The following is a 24,571-nucleotide window of genomic DNA, read 5'->3' on the forward strand; positions in this document are numbered from 1 at the left end:
TATTAAATTACATTTTGACAAAATGTTAAAAGTTTGTTGCAGCTGTTCAGAAAACGTAATTCTAAAATTAAAAACAACTAAGTAAAGGTTTTTACTAAGGAAAAACTAAGAGCACTTGTAATTTGGGATGTATATGGACTATATATAATATATAGTTAAGATTGAAGACCACGTGTTTAAAAATTAGATTTGCTTTTAATATATTTTTACATTGTAAATTATTAATTTGCTTCATTATGTTTTGCTGGAAAGCTAAAAGATTAATAATGTCTGAGTTCACAAAAAAATAATATTTGGGGGGCTGGGCATAATGGCTCATGCCTATAATCCCAGCACTTTGGGAGGTGGAGGCAGGCAGGGCACTTGAGGCCAGGAGTTCAAGACCAGCCTGGCCAACATGACGAGACCCCATCTATACTAAAAAAAATACAAAAGTCTGCTGGGCATGGTGGTACATGCCTGTAATCCCAGCTAGTCAGGAGGCTGAGGTGGGAGGATCACTTGAACCCAGGAGGCTGAGGTTGCAGTGAGCCAAGAATGCCCCACTGTACTCCAGCCTGGGTGACAGAGCAAGATTCTGTCTCATTAAAAAAAAAAAAAAAAGTATATATTTTGGGGTTTTCAAAAATCTGGTTTAAGAGGGAACAGTTCTTATAATACACAATGTCCTTATGAGTAAAGCAATTACCACCTAATGTTTCTTTTTATTAATGTTATTGTCATTGTATTTCACAAATTGATAGCTTCAATTTGATATCTTATAAGGTAAAGATTCTAACTTGGCTAAAAAGCACACCTTTTTAAGAAATATTTCTTTTCCTCAATTTTAACAGATCTACCAAAAGTTTTAAACCTTCATTTACTAAATTCAGGAACAAAAGATGTACCAATAACAGTAAGTTTTTACTTCTTTTTTTTTTCCTAATTTATATATTCTTTGTTTTTAAATGTATGACAAAGTTAAAAATAATTAAACCCTTACTCTAAAATAATTCTATTTTATGATGACCTGGTGACACTTTGGTTCTAAGTGTGATGTGAGAAACCTGTTCTGCCCCAGCCACCCAGATTTTAAGGATGAAAGGGAAATAGGTAATCTTTTCAAAGTAAGTTTGAACCAAAGTTCATGAGTTTTTTATACAGGCACGGTCATATAAAAGGCCTGTTCTGATAAATCCTGAAATCTGTGGGCCATGTGGAAAGAAAAACAGGTTGTAAGGATTTCATCAGATTTGGTTGTGGAGTTAAGGTATGGGCAGGAAAGAGGAAAAAGAGTCAGATGAATTGGGAAGAAAATAAGCAAAAAAAAAAAATGTTGTAGGTAGTGGTAAAGTGCTCTTAACACTTGTCACAGGCTCCCTAACTAGCAGTTATTGAGTTACCTTAGACAGCACATTATAAACTAAGGCCCTCTCTCCCTCACACATACATACAGAGTAAGTAACTTTTAGGCCATATGGGATTGAGGTGCCGTTAGATAGTTTTAGGAAAAAAAAGGGATATCTAAGTTTTGCCTTGGCCCACAATGTCTCTCCCTGATGAGGTCCCCAAGATATATACATACGTAATCATTATAAAGGAAAATAGAACATTTTTATTATAATTTGTGCTGATGCCAGAAACTTAACTTCAGTGAACTGACAAAATGAGATATAGATCATGTGGGCTTGAGATTTAAGGGACCTTTGTCCATCGATGGCCATACCCAGATTTTATCACCAGCTGGTGGAGTAGACCAAAGAGAGAAGAATATACAAACCCCAGCAAGGAAGCAAGAGATGATCTTCCCAGGTAACCACATTCTGATGCGCAGTGACCTTCCTCACTAGTGGGACCGGGATGCAGGCAGTGTCCTCATATCTGACCTAGCATTTCTCCTAATGTGATTTGGGGATTTGATGGGAAAGTGCCTTTACTTAGCCCAAGCAAACCAGCCTAACTTTTTACATACAATAAATGGACTGAAACAAGTATCTTTTTCAATAAACATGTTACAGAAAAATGAAATTGGCAATTAACCCTAAGAATGTGAATGAAGAACTAGTGTTCAGTTCACTTATGACATGGAATTAAATAGGCCCATGTTTGTCCTTTTTCTTATTTACTAAGGAGTTTTAGGATATATTGTAAGTGAACATTTTTGCTCTTACTGGGTCAGGCACTATGCTAGTACTGTTATGTAATAAATGTATTACTTAATACCTATATGGTGCAGTGGTCTTAGTTTTCTAAATAGGAAAACTGAGTTGAGCTGCCTTTTTTTTTTTTTTTTGGAAGTGACTTACACAACTATAAAAAAAATGCAAAAATAGGCCAGGCGTGGTGGCCTCACGCCTGTAATCCCAGCACTTTGGGAGGCTGAGGCTGGTGGATCACTTGAAGTCAGGAGTTCAAGACCAGCCTGGCCAACATGGCGAAACCCTGTCTCTACTAAAAATACAAAAATTAGCTGGGCATGGTGGCACGTGCCTGTAGTGCCAGCTACTCATGCTGAAGCAGGAGAATTGCCTGAACCTCAGAGGTGGAGGCTGCAGTGAGCCAAGATCACGCCGCAGTACTTCCAGCCTGGGCAACAGACTGAGACTGTCTCAAAAAAAAAAAAAAAAAAAAAGGTATATGAAACATAAAAGTATATTATACAGTGCCACTTAGCAATCACATCTTTATGAATATATCATTTTAATTGCATAGTCAATATTTCTGTTAAAAGCCTATATATCTATTAATATAATACCTCTGTACCTACCTATGTGTGTATCTTTTATAATATCCAAAGCCCAAACTCTGCCAGTGTTTTGGTAGTTATCTCTTATTTCCGCCTTCATTCACCCATTCAATAAATATTTAATGAACATCAACTATATGCCAGCTGCTATGCTGACTGAGAATACAGCAGTGAATCAGACCACTGGGGTTCCCTACCACATCGAGCTCACTGTTAATCAGGGCTCTCTGAAACTCTGGGAGATATTTAGATTTTATTCTAACTGTAATGGGAAATTATTACAGGATTTTAAACAAGAGAGTGACATCATCTGATTTATGTGTTGTAAAAGGTCACTGTAGCTACTTTGTGGAGAGTGAACTTAACAGACATGGAAGGGCAGAAAGCAAAGGAGACCACTTGGGATCTGATTTAGCAATCAGCCTGAGAAATGATGGTGGCTTAGACTTCCCACCTTATCAGCTATGGGGCAAGCCCACCTACCATGGAAACTGAGTTTTCAGAGCTCTTCTTAAGGTTTTCCTTGTGTGTTTCAGCATTTTCTGCATAATTCACCAGGCTTAGAGACTGATAGATATTTAGAAGGGTTCTTGTCTCCTTCTATTTCACAAACATAGAATTTTCAGGATATGCTAAGCAGTGTTAGAAGCTGGAGATTTTTTTTTCTTAATTCCCCTTCAGGGAATTCATTCTCTTTCTAAATATAGGATTACTAAAGCAAGCAATCCCAAATATAAGTTCCTCACCTGCTAACAGACAGGATGCCCAGGTCCAAACTCTCCTAATATGTCTATAATGCAACTTTGAGAAAATGGCTTTCCTCAGCATTTACAAAACATTAGTGCTATATAAATGATGGAGTAAGTTTGTCTGAGATGCCTTCAGAGGAATGTTTGCATGAGGTTTCCCTTGGTAATTGACAAATTGGAATCATAGTATCAGCTTAACATATGCTTTAGTGAATTTGTACACAAATTATTAGAAATACAATGTTAAATGCTGAAAGGTTATTTTCCTTATTTGCTCAAGTGCTTTTATAAGCAGTTTTAGAATGTTCCGGACCCTTGAATTTTACTTGAGGGTTACTGAGCATTAGTTGGGTCTGAATGTTGTGAGAAAAGCCTAGAACTATATTTAGAACATATGCAAGCTTGTGAGCTGCCTTTCCTGGGAAACTTGCAATAGTTTTATACTTCTTGATTATCTTTGAGTTAGCAATAGTCACTAATGTAAAACAGGTTGTATAAATATGCTTACTACAAGGTGATGATTGTGTATTAGTTCTCATTTAAAGCCACCAGAATGGGCCAGCTACTTAAGTGTTTTGTCTTGGGTTTGTTTGTTTGCTTTTTGTTTCCCTGGAAAATGGGTTTTAACAATTTGGGTTTGTTTGTTTTTACTGATAATGAGTGAAGAATTCAGACCATTTGTATAAAACATGAGTTTTCAGTTGAATATTTCTTTGTTATTACTGCAACATATTTTAAGGTAGCAATGCTAATGGAAAGTTTTTATCTGGTAAGGAAAATCTTAAAGTGGTGTGTTTCATATGAAAAAAATTTCATCAACTATTTTAAGTTCTTACTACTTACAGTGACTATATTTTAACAAACATCCTTACTTAGCTATTTCTGGCTTGGTGTTGTACAGGCTGGTAACACTCAAAAAATGTTGTGCTTGTTGTTGATGAACTCCCACTTCTAGCCTTTAAGCATATTGAAAAATGGTCAGGCCTTCATTGTGTGTCTGGAGTTGGTTCCTTCTGGTGGGTTCTTGGTCTCGCTGACTTCAAGAATGAAGCCATGGACCTTCGTGGTGAGTGTTTCAGCTCTTAAAGGTGGTGTGGACCCAAAGAGTGAGCAGCAGCAAGATTTATTAAGAGTGAAAGAACAAAGCTTCCACAGCGTGGAAAGGGACCTGAGTGGGTTGCCTCTGCTGGCTCGGGTGGCCAGCTTTTATTCCCTTATTTGGCCCCACCCATGTCCTGCTGATTGTTCCATTTTACAGAGTGCTGATTGGTCCATTTTACAGAGTGCCGATTGGTGTGTTTACAATCCTTTAGCTAGACACAGAGTGCTGACTGGTGCATTTTTACAGAGTGCTGATTAGTGCATATACAATCCTTTAGCTAGACACAGAGTGCTGATTGGTGCATTTTTACCAAGTGCTGATTGGTGCATTTACAATCCTTTAGCTAGATACAGAGCACTGATTGGTGCATTTTTACAGATTGCTGATTGGTGCATTTACAATCCTTCAGCTAGACACAGAGCACTGATTGGTGTGTTTACAGTCCTCTAGCTAGACAGAAAAGTTCTCCAAGTCCCCACTCGACCCAGGAAGTCTAGCTGGCTTCACCTCTCAATCCCCTCTAAATAGGACACCCCAGCTGCTGTTGGGAATTGGGTGATGACCATTCTAGCTACTTCCTACTGGATAGGGGCAAAGAAGGGACCCTGCAGTGGTAGTGTCCTCCAGAGGGGAACTCTCTAGGCCAGTCAAGGGGCCAGTGGGTCGATCCAGGGGTCCTCGGTAGAAGTTGTTAGTTGAGCTTATTTGGGGTTCCATTTGTAAGACCATCTGTAGCTTGATGGCCTCGATCCTAGAGGAAACAAATTTGTCAAGGAGATTAAAAATACAGGCCCAAAGACGAGTAATAGCAAGATGGCTGTCACAGGACCTAGAAAGGGAAGAAGCCTTGTCGCCCAACTCTAGAGGTTGGTATAAGAGTTTGAAAGGCGTTGAAAGAGTTTGAAAGGCGTTGTCTGATTTCAGAAGCCTTTTCCTGTAAACGCTGTACTATCCCTGACTGGTTAGTGTAAAAAAAACACTCTTCTCCTAACAAGGTGCAAAGTCCTCCTTTCTCAGCAGTGAAGAGGTCTAGGCCTCAGCGGTTTTGGAGAGTCACTGCTGCCAAAGAGGCTATTTGGGATTGTAGAGTAAGGATAGATTTCATTATTTCTTGCAAACTGTCTGAGAAATCCTTTGAGAGTTTGTGGTAGTAGGCTAATGATGTAGATAAACCTGCTATTCTGGTTTCTGTAGCAGTGGCCATCTCTAACCCTATAAGTAGGGGGATTAGTTGTGTGGCCCTGTGCAGAGACACTTTAGCTTTGAGGGGCACTGATAGGGTCTGATTTCTGTAAGATCAGAAGTTAGGAGATAATACATGTTACACTGTTAACTTTTAGCAAACTTTACTTTTGTTGAAAACCTTAAGTTTGGGATTTTAATTTTTTTTTTTTTTTTTTTTTTTTTTTTTTGCTTATCACTTACTGAATACCCATTGTGTCTTTTTCCCTTAATCACTTGGGAGGAACCGTCTATCGTCCTGTCCTGAAGGGAGTTCCTTCTAGGTCTGGTTGGAACTTTGTATAGTAATTAGTTAAGATTTAGATCACCTGTTAGGAAACCTGCTGGGTTAAGGATTTTTGATAGGAAGAGTACTGGTTGTCAGTGGCCTCAGTGCTTTCGGGCTATGTCCTTGTTTACACGGACAGCAAGGTGGTATTGGAGTGTTCCAGGGTTACAGAGAAGACCTTCAGTTATCAATTATAGGTTTTAAATTTACCCTGGCTTTTAAAGGAATAGGGTACACTTTTTTCTTTACTACTTCCGTTTCATTTTCTCTTTGACTTCTTTTTTGTCTCTTTTTCTCTTTCTGACTCCCTCTTTGTCTCTTCCCCTCTCTCTCTCTCTTTTCTCTCTGACTCCCTCTGTGTCTCTCTCTTCCTCTCTGTCTCTCTGACTTTCTGTCTCTTTCTCTCTTTCCTTTCTGCTGGTCTTTCCCTGCCTCTGCCAGCTGCTTATGCTGTTGTTCTCCCTTCTCCTTCCCCTTTTGATGGCTTCGGTGGTGTAAGACTGCCACCTCTTTGGGTTTTTGTACTGCATGCAAAAACTCCATAATTTCCTTGTGGTATTTAATGGGAGTTCTCCCAGAGGTTAGGAACTCCCTTTCTTTCCATATTGCAGAATGGGCATGTAGGATTAGATAAGCATACTTGCTAGCTGTATACACGCATTTATTCTTTTTCCCTTTCCCAGTTTTAAGGCTCAGGTAAGTGCCGCTAGTTCTGCTAACTGGGTGCTGCTCCCTGGGAGAAGAGGCTTACTTTCAAGTACGGTTGCATCACTGACTATGGCATCATAACCTGCCCTTCATATCCCATTTTCCACAAAATAACTTTCATCAGTATATAGGTTAAGTTCAGGATTAGTTAAGGGGACTTCTAAGAGATCATCTCAGGTGGCATAAATCTGGACTATAATTTGTTGGCAGTCATGCTCAATTGGTTCCCCATCCTCTGGGAGAAAAGTGGCAGGGCTGAGGGCCACATACGTATGTATTTGAAGCACCGGTCGCTCAAGAAGTAGCACCTGCTATCTAAGTAGGTGGTTGTCTAATAGCCATAAACTTCCTTTGGCACCTAGTATGCCATTTACATCATGAGTAGTCCAGACAGTGAGATCCTTTCCTTGTATTATTTTGATAGCCTGTGACACTAAGATGGCCACTGCTGCAACTACCCTTAAACAGTGAGGCCAGCCTTTTGCTACTACATCAATTTTCTTACTTACGTATGCCGCTGGTTGTGGGGTTGTCCCACGAGTCTGAGTAAGGACTCTAAGAGCTATCCCTGCTCTCTCTGTGACGTACAAAGAGAAGTGTTGTCCTGTGAGAAGGCTTAAAGCTGGAGCTTGTACTAGGGCCTGCTTTAAGGTTTTGAAGGCTGTTTCTGCCTGTGGTTCCCATTCTGCTAGATGAGTATTTGCCCTCTGGGTCTCCTTGATTAGAGTATAGAGTGGTCTGGCCATCTCACTGTATCCGGGGATCCATAGTCAACAAAAGCTGGTGATTCCAAGGAACCCCTGTAACTGTTTTAACGTCTTAGGGTGAGGATAAGCCAGTATAGGCTGTATTCGTTCCTTGCTGAGGGCCCTGGTCCCTCTGGCTAAGATTAGGCCTAGATATTTGACCTGCTGTAAGCAAAGCTGGGCCTTCGACCTAGACGCCTTGTACCCTTGATTAGCTAGAAAGTTCAAGAGATCTAGAGTAGCCTGCTGGCATGAGGCTTCCGAACTGGTAGCCAAAAGTAAGGCATCCACATACTGAAGGACCAGAGTGCCTGGACTTGAGAAGTGGCCTAGATCATGGGCCAGTGCCTGACCAAACAGATGAGGGCTATCCCTAAACCCTTGGCGCAAGACCGTCCACATAAGTTGGGACATGTGGTCTGTGGGATCCTCAAAGACAAGCTGGGAGTCAGAGTGCAGGGGAATATAGAAGAAGACATCCTTGAGGTCCAGAACAGTGAACCATTCTGCTTTCTCTGGTATTTGAGAGAGCAGGTTATAGGGGTTGGGTACAACTGGATATAGAGGAATTACTGCCTCATTGATGAGTCTAAGATCTTGCACTAGTCTCCACTGACCATTCAGTTTTTGTACTCCTAGAATTGGGGTGTTGCAGGGACTGCTGCATTTCCTTACTAAGCCTTGAGCTTTTAAATGTTTAACAATATCCTGTAATCCTTTATGAGCTTCAGGCCTTAAGGGATATTGCCTTTGATAAGGAAAAGTGGTGGAGTCTTTTAGCCTGATTTGGACTGGGTGGGCATTTTTTGCCCTTCCAAATTGTCCTTCCAGTGCCAAGACTTGAGGGTTGATTCCCTCCTCAGGTAGGGGACAACAAATAGGTAACTTGTTCCCCATATTCATGTAGATAATAGCTCCAGCTTTGGCTAATATATCTCTCCCTAATAAGGGTGTGGGACTTTCAGGCATAAGGAGAAAGGCGTGTGAAAAGAACAAAGTCTCCCAATTACAACTGAGGAGGTGGGAGAAATACCTGGTTACAGGCTGTCCCAAGATTCCTCGGATGGTAACGGACCTTGAGGGCTGTCGTCCAGGACAGGAGATTAACACTGAGAAGGCTGCACCAGTGTCCAGGAGGAAGTCAATTTCCTGGCCTTCAATGGTTAAACGTACCCAGGGCTCAGTGAGGGTGATGACACGAGCTGGCACTTGCCCCAGGCACCCTCACTCCTGCTGTTGGGTCATCTGGTTGGGGGCTTCTGGCCCAAAGAACCTTTGCCCTCTGGGGCAGTGTGCCTTCCAGTGATTGCCTCGGCATAGTGGACATGGGTGAGGGGATGGCTTATTTTTTGTTGGACAATCTTTTTTAAAATGTCCTTGTAAGCCACATTGATAACAAGCCCTACGAGGTGATGAGCCTGCTCCATTTTCTTTCCTCTCTTAACCACCAAGGTTTGTTTGAGGGCCATGACTAAGGCTGTGGCCTTTCTCTGATCTCACTTTTCCTTTTGGGCCTGTTCCTCTTGGTCCCTATTATAGAACACCGAGGTTGCCAGGTTTAATAATGCCTCCAGATTTTGTTCAGGGCCCAGGGCTTGCTTTTGGAGCATCCTCCTGTTATCTGTGGCTGATTGGGTAATAAACTCATCTTTTAGGATCAATTGACCCTCAAGGGAGTTGGGTGACAGGAGAGTATATTTCCTTAAGACCTCCCGTAGCCACTCGAGAAAGGCAGAATGATTTTCTTCCTTTCCCTGAGTTGTGGTGGATATCATTGAATAACTCATGCGCTTTTTCCTAATTCTTCTTAGTCCTTCTAGAACACAGGTCAGCAGATGTTTACAACTCCAGTCCCCATGGTCTGAGTCTAGATCCCAGTGGGGATCCATACTGGGGATGGCTTGCTGACCAGTAGGGAATTTGTCCCTTTCTTCAGCTGTCATTCTATCATTTACTTGGCTAAGATACCAGGTAACTCCAAACTCTGGGGCTGCAGCTAAAGCCGCGTTTTTTTTCATTAAAGGCCAGGGTTTGATCTAACAATAGCATGACATCTCTCCAAGTGAGATCAGAGGTTTGCCCTAGACCCTGTAGGACATCTGTATACCTATCAGGATCATCTGAAAGCTTCCCCAGGTCTGCCTTGATCTGCTTTAAATCAGAGAGGGAGAAGGGGACATGTACCCAGGTTGGGCCAAATTCCCCTCCCCCTACAGCTTGAAGGGGACATAACCGATAGCCCAGGGAGTTTTGTGGTACTTTGGAGATTTCTTTGCTTGTTTCCTTCTGGGTGGGGGAGATTAGAGGAGGCTTATCATTAATAGGAAGGGGAACTATAGGGAGGCTAGGATATGGGGGTAAGCTGAGAGGTCCTCCTGTAGGATGTAAATTGCAAGCTTTGCGTAGTTGTGGATTCACCTTCAATGAAAAGAAAGCTTAGAGATAAGGGATTTCACTCTACTTGCCTTCCCTCTTACAGAAAAGGTCAAGCTGCAGGATAGGATTGTAATTTACACTTCCCTCAGGTGGCCATTTTCCCCATCAGAGAGAGAATATTGGGACCAGGCCGTAGTGCAGAAAAAAATGAGCCACCTCTTTTTCAGGGTTTGTGGGTCAAATTGGTCCCAGCGGCTTAGGATGCATTTCAAGGGTGAGCCTGATGATGCCTGAGTGTTTCCCATCTGAAAGACAAAACCACCTGCGGTTTTGGTTTGTTTGTTTCCCCCCAGCCGAAGAACCCACAACAGTCCCTGGACCCTGCTGATCAGAATAGTTGCACTCACCGACGCAGCAGCAGAAACACTAGTTTTCTTCCTAGACCACAAGGAGGACCGAGGAAGGTTGGATTTAGTGGCCCTTACCAACATATTCTCGAAAACCTGCACCCTTGCCTGTCCTCCTACACCACAAAGAGGACCAAGAAAAATCGGATTTAGTGGCCCTTACTGACGCATTCTCGAAAACCTGTTAGAGTTCTAAGCATTCTCCTGTTAGTGTTGGGACTTTACCCCTGTCCTATAAAGATGTTATGCCCCAAAAATGAAGTGGAGGGCCATACCCTGAGCGAGGGAAGGGATCTGCAGGGTTGGAAGAATGACGCCTTTTATCCTCACTTCTCATCATATGAATAGGAAGGATATCGTTTCTGAGGCTCCCCATATCCTAGCTTCAGGACTAGGTTTTGTTAGGCCTGCTAGTCTGAGGAGGGATCCTAAAATTCCAGGTAGTCCCCCTGCCCCGAAGGGGCTTTGGGCAAAAATTATGTCTTTGATTGGTGAGTCCAGGTGCCTAAAGGAGGGAATAGAGTGCTGGAGTTTATACTAGAAATCATTCTTATAGAAGAAACTAGAAAAGCAGAGACAGGGAGTGGTTTTTAGAAGCAGAACTATCCTCGGAGAAGAGAGGCAAGAGGAAGTTTGTCTGACAGGCATTAGGACCCAGGGGGCAAGGGTCAGGATAGACAGGATAGATGGGCAGGTCTCGCTTGGGCAACATAACTTTGAGAGTTCCGCTCATGGCCGCAGTCAGCCAGCTTTTTGTCAGGATCCCAGAGCTGAGTGGCTTTCCTCTTTATCGACCCTCAGCTCAGCCCAGACGTACAGGAAAAGCGGAAGATGGTTCCAGGCAAACCAACGCTCCCAACTCCGAAGAGTCGGGGGTTGTTAGAGAGCCCTTTCCCAGAAATCCTGACACCTGTGTCTTTAGTCCAGTGGCTGCGCCAGTTGCTTTTAACTGGCCGACAGGTGTCCGGTATTTAGCCCCTAAATTCTAAGGAAAAATAGGACAGAATAGCAAGTGAAAGGGGTCCAATGGTGCTCACTGCTTGGCGATAGTCCCTTCCTGGTCACCAAAATGTGTCCCATCTGGGTCACCAAAATGTGTCCGGAATGTATTCCTTCCAGTGGGTTCATGGTCTTGCTGACTTCAGGAGTGAAGCTGCAGACCTTCGTGGTGAGTGTTACAGCTCATAAAGGTAGTGCAGACCCAAAAAGTGAGCAGCAGCAAGATTTATTGTGAAGAGTGAAAGAACAAAGCTTCCACAGCATAGAAGGGGACCCCAGTGGGTTGCCTCTACTGGCTTGGGTGGCCAGCTTTTATTCCCTTATTTGGCCTCACCCACGTCCTGCTGATTGGTCCATTTTACAGAGTGTTGATTGGTGCGTTTTTACAGAATGCCAATTGGTGCATTTACAGTCCTTTAGCTAGACACAGAGCACTGATTGGTGCATTTTTACAGAGTGCTGATTGGTGCATTTACAATCCTTTAGACACAGTGCTGATTGGTGCATTTTTACAAAGTGCTGATTGGTGCATTTACAATCCTTTAGCTAGACACAGAGCACTGATTGGTGCATTTACAATCCTCTAGCTAGACAAAAATGTTCTCCAAGTCCCCACTCGACCCAGGAAGTCCAGCTGACCTCACCTCTGAATTCTTGCTGGATCATATTCAGTAGAGCAAATGAGGAACTTCAGGAGCCATATCTGTGGAAGTCCTCTGCAAACTACAGAGCTTCATGTGATCACCTCTAACAAAGCTTGGCCTCAAGATAAAAGTGGCTCATTTATGGCAGAAAAAAAGCAAAAATTAACTGACTCAGAAAATGTTGTAGATGATGGGATCTCAGAAAACAACCCATCCCCTTGGCTGGGCTGCTTTTTTTTTTTTTTTAAGAAGGAGTCTCACTCTGTTGCCTAGGCTGGAGTGCAGTGGCCCAAATCTCGGCTCACTACCACCTCCGCCTCCTGGGTTCAAGTAGTTATCTGCCTCAGCCTCCCAAGTAGCTGGGATTAGAGACACCCACCACCACGCCCGGCTAATTTTTGTATTTTTAGTAGAGACGAGGTTTCACCATCTTGTCCAGGCTGGTCTTGAACTCCTGACCTCATGATCCACGTGCCTTGGCCTCCCAATGTGCTGGGACTACAGGCGTGAGCCACCATTCCCAGCCAGGATTTTTTTTACAGGTGCGAAAAATGAGCCCCAGAGTAGATGGGCAGCTGACTCAAGCTCACATCTCTAGTTAAACATCCTTTTGTTGCATAAAGTGATGCCACTGGATTGTCACATATTTCTGTACTGATTTTGTCTCTTTGGAAAAAGTATTAGCGTGGTAATATAGTGTAGTATAACCAAATGGAACTTTTCCCAGTTTGTCTTACAGTTTAAACTCTACTTTGTTTTATTATTTAAAATACACACACTCACCTTTCAGTGAATGAAGAAAATTGTATTTTAAATGTCGCTAATAACAGCAAGCTTATTGATAAGTAAAAGTATTATATGAACAAATCATTCCCAGCCCCAGCTAGAGATCCAAAAGCAATTGAGAAGGAGTTCTTGAAGAAGAAAAAGGGAGGAAGTTAAAAAGAGTTAAAACGCCAAGAGAGCCTGAGGCCCACAGAACCATCCTTAGGGCCTTCATTTCAGACCCTGTGAACGAACACTTGCTGACAGCCCGGGACTAACCCACCAATGGAAAGGGAGCTGCTCCAGCAGTATCTTTGATCATTATCATATAATCAGATCCGTACCCTGTGATCCCACACACAAGGCACAAGGATCGTTCTCTCTCTCTATGCTCTTCTCAGGTGCTTATTGCACCTTCAGGAGACTGCCTTTTGATGTTCCGTTGAGGCAGATTTCACCTTTATAAATGGGCGGAAAAGAGCAGGCAGGGATCCAGGGGGAAGAACATAGTGACTTGCTGGATCTGACTGTGCACCTGTTAAGGGGCTTGCCTTATAAGTCTCACAGAAAAGGACAGTGTTCTTTTCTCCAGGAAATGGCAGGCTTTGACAAGTCTGTAACGCCCTTCAAAATTCAACAAATACAACCCACAAGAGTTCAGACCAAGGTTCAGATTCAAAGTAATTATAAAGGAAGATGATTTTTTAATCAAGAGTTGTATACAGTACAGATGTCAGATGAAGGCCCTGCACCAACCCAGGGATTCTTGTTTCATTCCTACCTGTTGATGCCTAGCTATTGAAACATCAATATTGGAAATTTCATTAGTAAAACAGAGAAGGAGGTTGGAATCTTTTAAGTCCCTTCCAATTAGGAGCTTTGTGTCAGTGAGGAGATAAAAAATAACTGTACCTTAAAATGTATTTTTAAAAAGCATGCTCTCCAAGTACAAGGTTTTCCTGTTTGTTGTTATTTAAGCATTCTGACTTCAAGCTGAACATCCCTGTGGGCTGCCTCAGTGCTCAATCCCATAGCCAGCAGTATAGCCCTCTCCCTGGACAGCAGCACACCTCACTCGCAGAGCCATGTCTGGAGAGAAAGAGAAAATGCCATTAGAAACGAAGTCTGCAGAACTACCTTGGCACTGACACACCAGCTTCCAAGTTCATGTTTATTCTTCACCATCATATGGTTCAGATATTTCCTCAGTATTGTGAATTTCTTTAAGAGGGATCCATAAGTCTTTTTCATGTCGCCTCCTCTGGTGTGTGAATTAGGCATTCATTTGGAAAAAAAGTACCTTTTTAAATGCTTCATGTACTCACACCAGATGTAATAGTTGGTCTTCAGATTCTTACACTTAACAAATCTGTCATGCTTGTTCTCCTCTGGTCATTTTCTTTTATAAAGATATTCTGATGAAATTAATTTGAAGTTTTTCCAGTGTGGCCTACTGCATTTAAAGGGACAACATAAGTTAAACTTTTCAAATTTAGAGTCCACTTTACTTTTCCAGTATACTTTCCAGTATAAATAGAAGGCAACTGAACCATTAGACTGAAATAATACCATGTATGTATTTTTGTTCTCTTTGCAGAGTGTTCGACCTACACCACAAAATGATGCTATAACGGTACACTTTAAACCAATTACATTAAAAGCATCAGAAAGTAAATACACCAAGGTTGCAAGCATTAGTTTTGATGGCAAGTATTCACCTTTTTCTGTCTCATAGAGTGATGTTATTTTGATAAACTAGAAAGCATCTGTATTGACGTCTTAATATAGAAATCCAAACTGTTTTACCATCAGAATTTATATTACTGCTTAGGTTGATTTTTTTTTTCCCCCCTGTAAACCATCGTGAACTCTTACTTGATTGATTCATGAGAGAAAATACCACAACTTTATAAAGCTAAATCAGTATTAGCAATAGAAAAACACTAGCAAATACATTAGGATTGAAATCATTTCCATAATCTGGGCTAGCCTTTTTACACATATTATGTATTGTAATTCATCTTAATTATGAAGTTACAATATATTTGAAGTTCAGAAGCATATTTGAATTGGAGAGCGAAAATAAAAAGTATTCTTTGTAACATTTTCATATATTGCCTTTTATAGGCAAAGCAGATGGCCCTACTTAAGCTAAAATAATAGACTTTATGACAGAATTGTCCAATTAGCTATTACTTCTAACGTGTATAGTATACATTTTGATACTTGAAATGTTAAGTCAAGCCAGACTATACCATTTTTATAGCATGTTTTTATTCAGTTTTGCCTACTTTAATTGAAACATTCATTGAATTTGCTGTCACAACATTTTTAAAATAATGACTTAATGGCTGCTTAACCATATAGATAATTAAATGAGAACTGAACCTCTGAACAGGGCTTTTTTCATAAGCACCATGCAAGTGAGTAGCTGCTATAGAGCTTAAACTTTGGCTTTATGATAAAGCCATCTCTGCTCAGAGTCCACATGGTAAACCTCGCTCCTCATCGGAGGAGAGTATTTGATCAATGAATGTAGGAGGACACTGGCACGCTTCGCACAGTGTTTATGAGAGCATCTATGCCTGCTGCTCACTGTGGAGAGTTCTAGGGAGGGTCTGGAGCAGCTGCGGAGGTGGGGCTGACCTCAGGGTTCGTCCTGTGAGCTCAGTGAGGACTCCCAAGGAATAAAAATCACATAGGCAGCATACTTCATGATACAGTTGTCAAGAAATAGTATTATAGAAGGCATTAATGCCACAGTTATTTCTACATTTGTGGTAAAGTGTTCTCTACGCTACTGAGAGACCACATTCATGCCTGCCAGTGTCAGTATCACGAGGTACATTGTCTTCCCTTACAGAGGAGAAAGAGGCTAATTTTTGTATTTTTAGTAGAGACAGGGTTTCACCATGTTGGCCAGGCTGGTCTCGAACTCCTTACCTCAAGTGATCTGGCCGCCTCAGCCTGGCAAAGTGCTGCGATTACCAACGTGAGGCACTGCACCCAGCCAGGATGAGAGCATTTAGGACCCACCCTTCACAGATGTGCCGGAAAGTTCAATACGTGCTCTGCAAGGCTGAAGAGCTACTCTTCTCTAGCTCCTGTATTAGACACCCACTTAATGTTTCCTTCTTGAGATAAATGTGATGTCATTAGTGTTGGTTCTTCTGAGATCGTAGGCTCTAAGATAATTGTTTCTTAAAGAAATATGTAAAATTAAATACAACAGCAAAGGGAAAGGATCTTTAAGAGCAAATGCTACATTTCTTAAAAGTAGGTTTTTAATATGTGAAAACCCCCCCACTATTCACCTCTCCCACCGCCACGCTAGATCCCCACACAAAATACCTCTGAGATTGCTGTGAAAACCAGTCAGGAAGTGTGTGTTATTTATCTTTTAATATTGTTAGAATGCACCTTATATATATATATTAACTCTACAGTGTTCATTTATCAAGCATCTTTCTCATCAAAAGTCATTCTTCATGATTTTCAACAGAATTTTCTTGAGCTTTTTGACCACTTTATTTGCTATGTATGATATAATGTCATGAAATGCTTAAATGTGGCCCTTGTAATCAGTCTTACATCAGAACAAATAGTGAAAAATTGAAAGCATCCAGAGATGGCTAACTAGCAAGCAGAGAAATAAGAGGCTGAATGGGAATTTTTAAAATGGAAAGTCTGTGTCTGCATATAGTCAAACACTAGATGTCATACCATTTCCTTGTTCTTTTTTTTGTGAGGTTGGATGACACACATTTGCAGAACTCACATATGAATTCTTCACATAAATGGAAGTGTTCCTAAAGTACTCTAAGAGGATAAACATAAACAGCTTCTTTATTTGCTTTGAAAAGAACCATCTAATGGGTACCTAGATTGGACCCAACTGAATCAATTTCTGTAATTCCTTATTTATGTATTTATTTATTTTTAATTTTTATTTTTTTGAGTCAGAGTCTCGCTTTGTTGCCCAGGTTGGAGTGCAGTGGTGCAGTCTCGGCTCACTGCAGCCTCCACCTCCCAGGCTCAAGCGATTCTCCTGCTTCAGCCTCCCAACTAGCTGAGATTACAGGCATGTGCCACCACACCTGGCTAATTTTTGTATTTTTAGTATACACAGGGTTTCACCATGTTGGCCAGGTTGGTCTCGAACTCCTTACCTCAGGTGGTCTGGCCGCCTCAGCCTGGCAAAGTGCTGGGATTACCGACATGAGGCACTGCACCCAGCCAGGATTATTCAAAACTGCTACGAAATCTGAAGTTTTTACTTCATCTAAGATGAGGACAATATAATATGATGACGGGAGGGGGTTTATCTCCTCTTATACCATGAGTTTTAGGGTTGGCTGATTTTTGAGAAGAGCTCTGAATTCTTGACTTTTCTTATACCATGCTACTTTATTGGTGATAGAGCAAGACTTTGGCCATACAAGAAATGTTATTTCTTTCTCAGTTCAAGTGTAAATCAGCAGGGCTAAGTGGGGGGGTAATTTTGCTTCCAAGGAGATATCTGGCAATGTCGAGAGGCATTTTGGTAGTCACAGCTGCAGGGATGCTACTGCTGTCTGGCAAGTAGAGGTCCGGGATGCTGCTAGACATCCTACAGTACACAGAACAGCCCCCGCAACAAAGAATTAATCTGGCCTAAAATGTTAACAGTGCCAAGGATGAGAAATTCTGCTGTAAGTAAAGCCAAAGCCTGTGGCTACAGCAAAGCAGCTTAGGTACGGTGTTTTGCCTCCTGAACCATGCTCACCAGCTAATTCTTTATCTGCTTATCTTAAGAAAAATAAAACACTTTCCCCCTTTTGTATGAAAAACATGATGTTTCATTTAAAATGTTATAAAAAGTGTTCTGTTGGCCAGTTTGGAAGCTCAACTTTTTTTTTTTTTTTTCAAGATTTTGTCAGTTTACATAAAGTCACTAATTCTCTTTGGTAGTAAAAGGTAACAGAGATTATTTTTTATGCTTCCTTTCAGCATCGAAGGCAAAAAAGCCATCTCAGTTTTCTGGGAAAATAACAGTTAAAGCAAAGGAAAAGAGTTACTCTAAACTTGAAATACCATATCAAGCAGAAGTTTTAGATGGGTGAGTTTCTTTTTAAAATAAATTTTATAACTTTTTACTTTTTTTTTATTATTATGCTTTAGGTTTTAGGGTACATGTGCACAATGTGCAGGTTTGTTACATATGTATCCATGTGCCATGTTGTTTTGCTGCACCCATTAACTCGTCATTTAGCATTAGGTATACCTCCTAATGCTGTCCCTCCCCCCTCCCCCCACCCCACAACAGTCCCCGGAGTGTGATGTTCCCCTTCCTGTGTCCATGAGTTCTCATTGTTCAATTCCCACCTATGAGTGAGAACATGTGGTGTTTGGTTTTTTGTCCTTGCGATAGTTTACTGAGAATGATGGTTTCCAGTTTCATCCATGTCCCTACAAAGGACATGAACTCATCATTTTTTATGGCTGCATAGTATTCCATGGTGTATATGTGCCACATTTTCTTAATCCAGTCTATCGTTGTTGGACATTTAGGTTGGTTCCAAGTCTTTGCTATTGTGAATAGTGCCGCAATAAACATACGTGTGCATGTGTATAGCAGCATGATTTATAGTCCTTTGGGTATATACCCAGTAATGGGATGGCTGGGTCAAATGGTATTTCTAGTTCTAGATCCCTGAGGAATCGCCACACTGACTTCCACAATGGTTGAACTAGTTTACAGTCCCACCAACAGTGTCAAAGTGTTCCAATTTCTCCACATCCTCTCCAGCACCTGTTGTTTCCTGACTTTTTAATGATGGCCATTCTAACTGGTGTGAGATGGTATCTCACTGTGATTTTGATTTGCATTTCTCTGATGGCCAGTGAGTAAATTATATTTTCCTACTAAATGACCTGCAGAAATACTAGCCACATTCACAGAAACTTGATGGAATTATTTTTTAAAAGAACAGCCCCAACTATAAAAGAGAAAACCTCCTATATTTTGTTTATATTTTACTTTCTTAGAAGAAAAGGGTTAAGTGGGATGATAGGATTTGGGCATAAATGAAGACTTAATGATTCAAAAATCCAATTTTTTTTTTTTTTTTTTTTTTTTTTTGAGACAGAGTCTGGCTCTGTCGCCCAGGCTGGATCTAATATTATTTAAATCATTTGAACCATTTCCTTTCTGACATTTGTTTGTAATATGTAAGTGATTATGGCCTGTTATTAAAGTATTTTGACACTCGAAACAAAATTATTTATATTCCTTTATAAATTCATAAACACTTCTAGAATTACAACTTTTTATAAATGGGAAGTAACATGTTGTTCATTTTCTATTATACTTTAACCAGTAGTAGTTTAATACTCAACTTGGCAAAGATTCATTTTAACAAAGCTCCTTGTAATTCAGTGATAAACATCATTTTTTTCAAAGTAAAGCTTTTTTTGTTGATATGTCTTTGATTCTAATTGTGTGATTCATATAATTCATTAGAGAATGGTTCTTTATATTAGATTTCAATATTTTGCAAGCTAAATTGTTTTAAATCATATAGTCAATCACTAAAATATTATAGTTCTAATTCTTTAATGCAATCCCTAATGCTAAATGTAAATTATTACTTACAACAAAAGAACTTGGATTTTAAATTAACACATGGAAATAAAAATGATTTATTTTGTTCTTGTTGTTTTTTTTGAATAGTTATTTGGGATTTGATCATGCTGCAACATTATTTCACATCCGAGACAGTCCTGCTGATCCTGTGGAAAGGCCAATTTACCTTACTAACACTTTCAGTTTTGCGATCCTCATTCACGATGTGTTGCTACCAGAAGAAGCCAAAACAATGTTTAAAGTATGTCCAGGAGCCCTCATACTTTTAATTTTCCTGGTCTACCAACTAGACGATCCTGACATTTTGTTTTTTTTTCTCTTCTGTCATTTCTCAGGTTCACAACTTCAGCAAACCAGTCTTAATTCTTCCTAATGAATCAGGATACATTTTTACCCTGCTTTTTATGCCTTCCACATCATCTATGCACATTGATAACAACATTTTACTTATTACCAATGCTTCTAAATTTCATTTACCCGTGCGGGTATACACAGGCTTTTTAGATGTAAGTATATTATCCACCTTTAACATTTAAACTCCCTGCCCACCTTTAATGTTTTAGATCTTATTAGGCAATCATGTTACATATGGTTTGCCATTATCTGTGCTCTGCAAATTGATCCAATTTTCCTAGTCAGTTTTTAACTTTCCAGGTAACTAGTTTTTACCTTTTCCGGCAGCTCTCTTTTGTGATACAGCTGACTTCTCTAGTTACAGTCTCGACTTAGATCTTTTCCATGTTCTGCTTTCTCTTGGATATGCTTTTAAACTATTGTAATAATGGGGAATATAGAAAAGAACTAAATGGAAGAAAAATTATAGGTAGTGAAAGAAGAATACAAGGAAGGTGAAGAGGGAAATACATAGGGAAGAGATGATCAAAACCAAGAAATATCGAGACAAGAGAACCAGATAGTAAAGAAGAAAATAAGGTGGTAAAGACACAAAGTTGGAAGATTATATGTGACACAGAAGGAAACAATGAAGGTACTCCTGGTACAGAAAATAAGCAGGGGGAAAAATCCAAACAAAGCTATCTTGAGAGTGATCAATGAAAGACGCTTAGATAAGAGATAAAACTGTTAGGAAAGATAAAAAGAAAGCTAGGACATCTAGAAACGTAGCCCTTTAAATAGTTGGCATCGATTAGAATTTTAGACCTGGAGGGACCTTCAGTAATGTCTCGCTCCTGCTTAAGTTATTTTGTTTCAGTGATCATTGGTGACGCTTGCTGAGACCACATGCTTTTTGCCCGATCCCCTAGGGTTCCACTAAACCTCTCTTAGTAGTTAAGCTTCCTTCCTCTTTCATGTGCCCTCAGAGGAGGAATAGCAACTCAGCAGAAGCCATGGCTGTTTTCATTTCTGATTACTCAAAAGACTTTCATCATACAAAGCCCTCAACTATGTTGTATAAATGTGTGGTTTTATGCATATATACATAAAGCATAGGAAAGCATAGGAAGTGTAATACTTTTTTTTTTTTTTTTTTTAAGACAGAGTCTCGCTCTGTTTCCCAGGCTGGAGTGCGGTGGTGCAATCTCGGCTCCCGGGTTCAAGCGATTCTCCTGCCTCAGCTCAGCCTTCCAAGTAGCTGGGATTCTAGGTGCACACCACCATGCCCAGCTAATTTTTGGGGAACTTTAATACATCTTTAATATAGTTACTTTCTCTTCATAATATTACTACATCAATGTGACTTTTTGTTTAATCTGGTTCTTTTATATTTTTCCAGTACTTTGTATTGCCCCCCAAAATAGAGGAACGTTTCATAGATTTTGGAGTACTGAGTGCTACAGAAGCAAGTAATATTTTATTTGCAATTATAAACAGCAATCCAATTGAGGTAAAAACCTGTTTTTATTCTAAATCGCATTTAAGGATTTTATGCTTGTGTTGTGATAATCATTTTCATATCTTTTTTTAAAGTTGGCTATAAAAAGTTGGCATATCATAGGAGACGGTTTATCAATAGAACTTGTAGCTATGGAAAGAGGCAATAGAACTACAATAATTTCAAGCCTGCCAGAGTTTGAAAAATCCTCTTTATCAGACCAATCATCGGTAAGTAAACTTTCTTATTGTCTCCTTAAAGTAAGATGGATGCCTAACTGCAAGTGGAAGATCATTGCTATGTTACATGTATCACTATTATTTTTATGCAGTTCATAATAGTGTTGGTTACTTGCTATTAAGAGGACCTTATAGGTAATGTAATTCAACCCCCTATTTTTATGATGAGGGCACTGAAACCCAAAGGGGTTTAATTCTGCCTTGTCGTAAAAAGTTCTGTAACACACAAATTTTTAATTATCTTTTTGTAACACAAGTGTCATTACAGGAGAAATTCCCGTGGGTACTAAACTAACCTTGTGTTCATCAAGTTTACTGGGAAAAAGAGATGGCCCCTGAACATTGGTAGAAAATATTTTGAATTATACAATAACATGTCTGTTCAGATATTGCCTCAGTATCAGTGAGGCAAACATTGTTTGATCACTGTGAGTCTGCCCACATATATTTACCTGTCTAATAAACATGTTACAGTTGGTTGTAAGAGAGCGCTAAACAAGAGAAAACAAATTTATTAGTTTCAGCACTCACCAGTACTGAAAGGGGAACTTGGAGTTTATACCTACTGGGAAAAGAATTAGAATCACAGTCTGTGAGAAGGAGCATCAGATATCTCATCTGCAGGTTAGAATAGAACTTCTCGGGGCAGTTTTACAAAAGGAAAAGCAAGTGTCCTTATACACAGAGAGTGTTGCACAGAGAGTGTTGACAAACATGTTTCCGTGGAATGCCATAGGTCTGGTGTTTTGTTGTATCTGACTTCAGCTGCCCTGAAGATATGAATATTAACATTACAGAGTGACATCCACAGCTTGAAGCAGAGCCAGCTGTGTATACAGTTGTGGCTCCAATGTGCCTGAAAGGTTGGGGGAAGGCTATGTCCCTCTGCTCCAGCCCCTTTGGCCATACAAGTCCATGGGTGAAGAGTGAGGAGCCTTATTAGCAAGAGGACCACACCCCTCCCTCTTTCAGGAACCAGCTTTTTCAGCGGCCCTTGGAACAAGTGTAGTAGAGAAGTATCAAGGGATGGACACTATTTTGAGATATTTGTACACAATGATATGGTAATTCAGTGTCATACTGGTATATGTTAGGATTTGGAAGTCATTTTATCACTACACCCTTCATTTCCATTTTAATAGGAAACTTCAACTAACAAGGCTAATGAATGATACCATTTCTACTATCTACAGGTAACATTAGCTTCAGGCTATTTTGCAGTCTTCAGAGTCAAACTTACTGCAAAAAAATTAGAGGGGATTCATGATGGAGCCATCCAGATCACAACAGACTATGAGGTAAGGACTTTATGGGGATTCATGGCAGTGGGGTTTTTCTCAATAAGTCAGTCCTTTCTTGTCTTTATGAAAACAAAGAATTAAGTTTACTCATAAAGTTACAGTTTACCAGTTTCATACCTTAAAAACTGAGCTTTCGAGAATAGTTTATAGAATATTGGTGTTCATAGACTCATAGTTTTTTTATAAAACCTAACCCTCCTAACCTAAAAAGCAACTTCAGAAAAATGCCTTTAGCACATTTAGAATTGCTTTGTTAGAAACCTGCTTAAACAGATGGTTATATCACTGCACAGACCCCGACTGAGTGTCCTGAGTTAGATATCTCTGATTGTTCCTACAATCATAAATAGTAGTCAGGGTCTAACATTTCTGAAAAGGAAGATAAAATCAGGAGATCATGTCCTAATCTGAGTGCTCACATTTATATTTTCATGAGTCATTCAAAGTCAAGGGACTAAAGGTTACTAAGCTTTTAATTAAAATATTCTGTGTGGAGCTTATTTTGCATTCAGTAAGATTTTGAATGGATGTATTTCTGCCAGACCTAAATGTTTTTAATTTTATATTTAAAAGCTCTTAGGAAAGTCAAGCACTGCTAAATTCAACAACTTGCCACTTTTGCCCTCATAGATGTTTTCAGTATACACAACTCCCACGTGGAAAAAAAAATGTAATTATAAACAGAATTGGCCATTTAATAATAAATGATTTGTTGAGAGTATGTCAGGTGAGGAATTTATGGTTATCACTCATGACAGAAATAAGTACATTTCAGAATTCAGATAAATTTTTGTTAATATGGGTGAAAATAAGAATTAAGAAAAATACCCTAGAGAAGTAGCTTTGAGAGTTACTAACAGTATGGGATGGGATTCTAACTCTAGAATGTTCAGTGCATTTTTAAAAATTAGATTGATGTCTATTTCTATATCAAAAAATAGAGAGCTATATAACTCTAGATATGCTGGATATGCTAGATTTTACATACATTGTTTTAGGAGTACAGTTTGACTTTCTTTTTTCTTTTCTTTTTTTTTTTTTTTTGGACAAGAGTCTCACTCTGTCACCCAGGCTGGAGTGCAGTGGCACAATCTTGGCTCACTGCAACCTCCGCCCCCTGGGTTCAAGCAATTCTCTGCCTCAACCTCCCGAGTAGCTGGGATTACAGGCGCCCACCACCATGCCCAGCTGATTTTTGTATTTTTAGTAGAGACAGGGTTTCACCATCTTGGCCAGGCAGGTCTTGAACTCCTGACCTCGTGATCCACCCGCCTCAGCCTCCTGAAGTGCTGGGATTACAGGTGTGAGCCACCGCACCTGGCTCTTTTTTAAAATAATCTATTTTATAGGTTATTTGTATTTTAAAAGATCTGTCTTCATTGCTTCCCCGTTGTTTAGTCTTTTTTACATGTTTTCAGTGAATCACTGAGAAATTTGTGGAAATGTGTTATATTTCATTACATTTTATGGAGTACATTGGACAGATTAAACAGTATCTATAGGTGATTTTAATATTGGTATGGAGCTGGTTATTGTCAATATTAGTCCCAAAATTAGGTTAACCCCAAAATATAATGCAATAGTTATCAAGATCAGGCTAAGTCTTAACTACTTATTTATTGTCATCTTCTTGACTTCACAGATCCTGACAATCCCTGTGAAGGCTGTGATTGCAGTAGGCTCACTGACCTGCTTCCCTAAGCACATGGTTCTTCCACCTTCCTTTCCAGTAAGACCATAATACACACATTTTTCTATTGCTCGTTTTTTGCCTTTGCCTTTAGCTCTGTGTTCCTAGAATCTTACAGTAAAGTCAGTTATTCTTTATTAGTCATTTATTT

General features: G+C 40.1%; 1 protein-coding gene across 4 annotated transcripts in view; it reads left to right on the forward strand.

Moving 5' to 3' along the window:
* The window catches only part of TMEM131 (transmembrane protein 131), a 254,572-nt gene that overhangs the window by 176,500 nt on the left and 53,501 nt on the right, over positions 1 to 24,571 (forward strand). For all 4 annotated transcript variants that reach the window (XM_055241870.2, XM_055241869.2, XM_063616805.1 and 1 more), the window contains 9 exons: positions 834 to 895; positions 14,329 to 14,437; positions 17,721 to 17,829; positions 19,444 to 19,597; positions 19,692 to 19,862; positions 21,092 to 21,202; positions 21,286 to 21,420; positions 22,623 to 22,727; positions 24,373 to 24,459. In XM_055241870.2, coding sequence (XP_055097845.1) covers positions 834 to 895; positions 14,329 to 14,437; positions 17,721 to 17,829; positions 19,444 to 19,597; positions 19,692 to 19,862; positions 21,092 to 21,202; positions 21,286 to 21,420; positions 22,623 to 22,727; positions 24,373 to 24,459 — 1,043 coding nt within the window. The remainder of the gene's footprint in view (positions 1 to 833; positions 896 to 14,328; positions 14,438 to 17,720; positions 17,830 to 19,443; positions 19,598 to 19,691; positions 19,863 to 21,091; positions 21,203 to 21,285; positions 21,421 to 22,622; positions 22,728 to 24,372; positions 24,460 to 24,571) is intronic.

The sequence above is a fragment of the Symphalangus syndactylus genome, chromosome 14 (assembly GCF_028878055.3).
Source record: "Symphalangus syndactylus isolate Jambi chromosome 14, NHGRI_mSymSyn1-v2.1_pri, whole genome shotgun sequence".
In the NCBI taxonomy this organism is placed as follows: Eukaryota; Metazoa; Chordata; class Mammalia; order Primates; family Hylobatidae; genus Symphalangus; species Symphalangus syndactylus.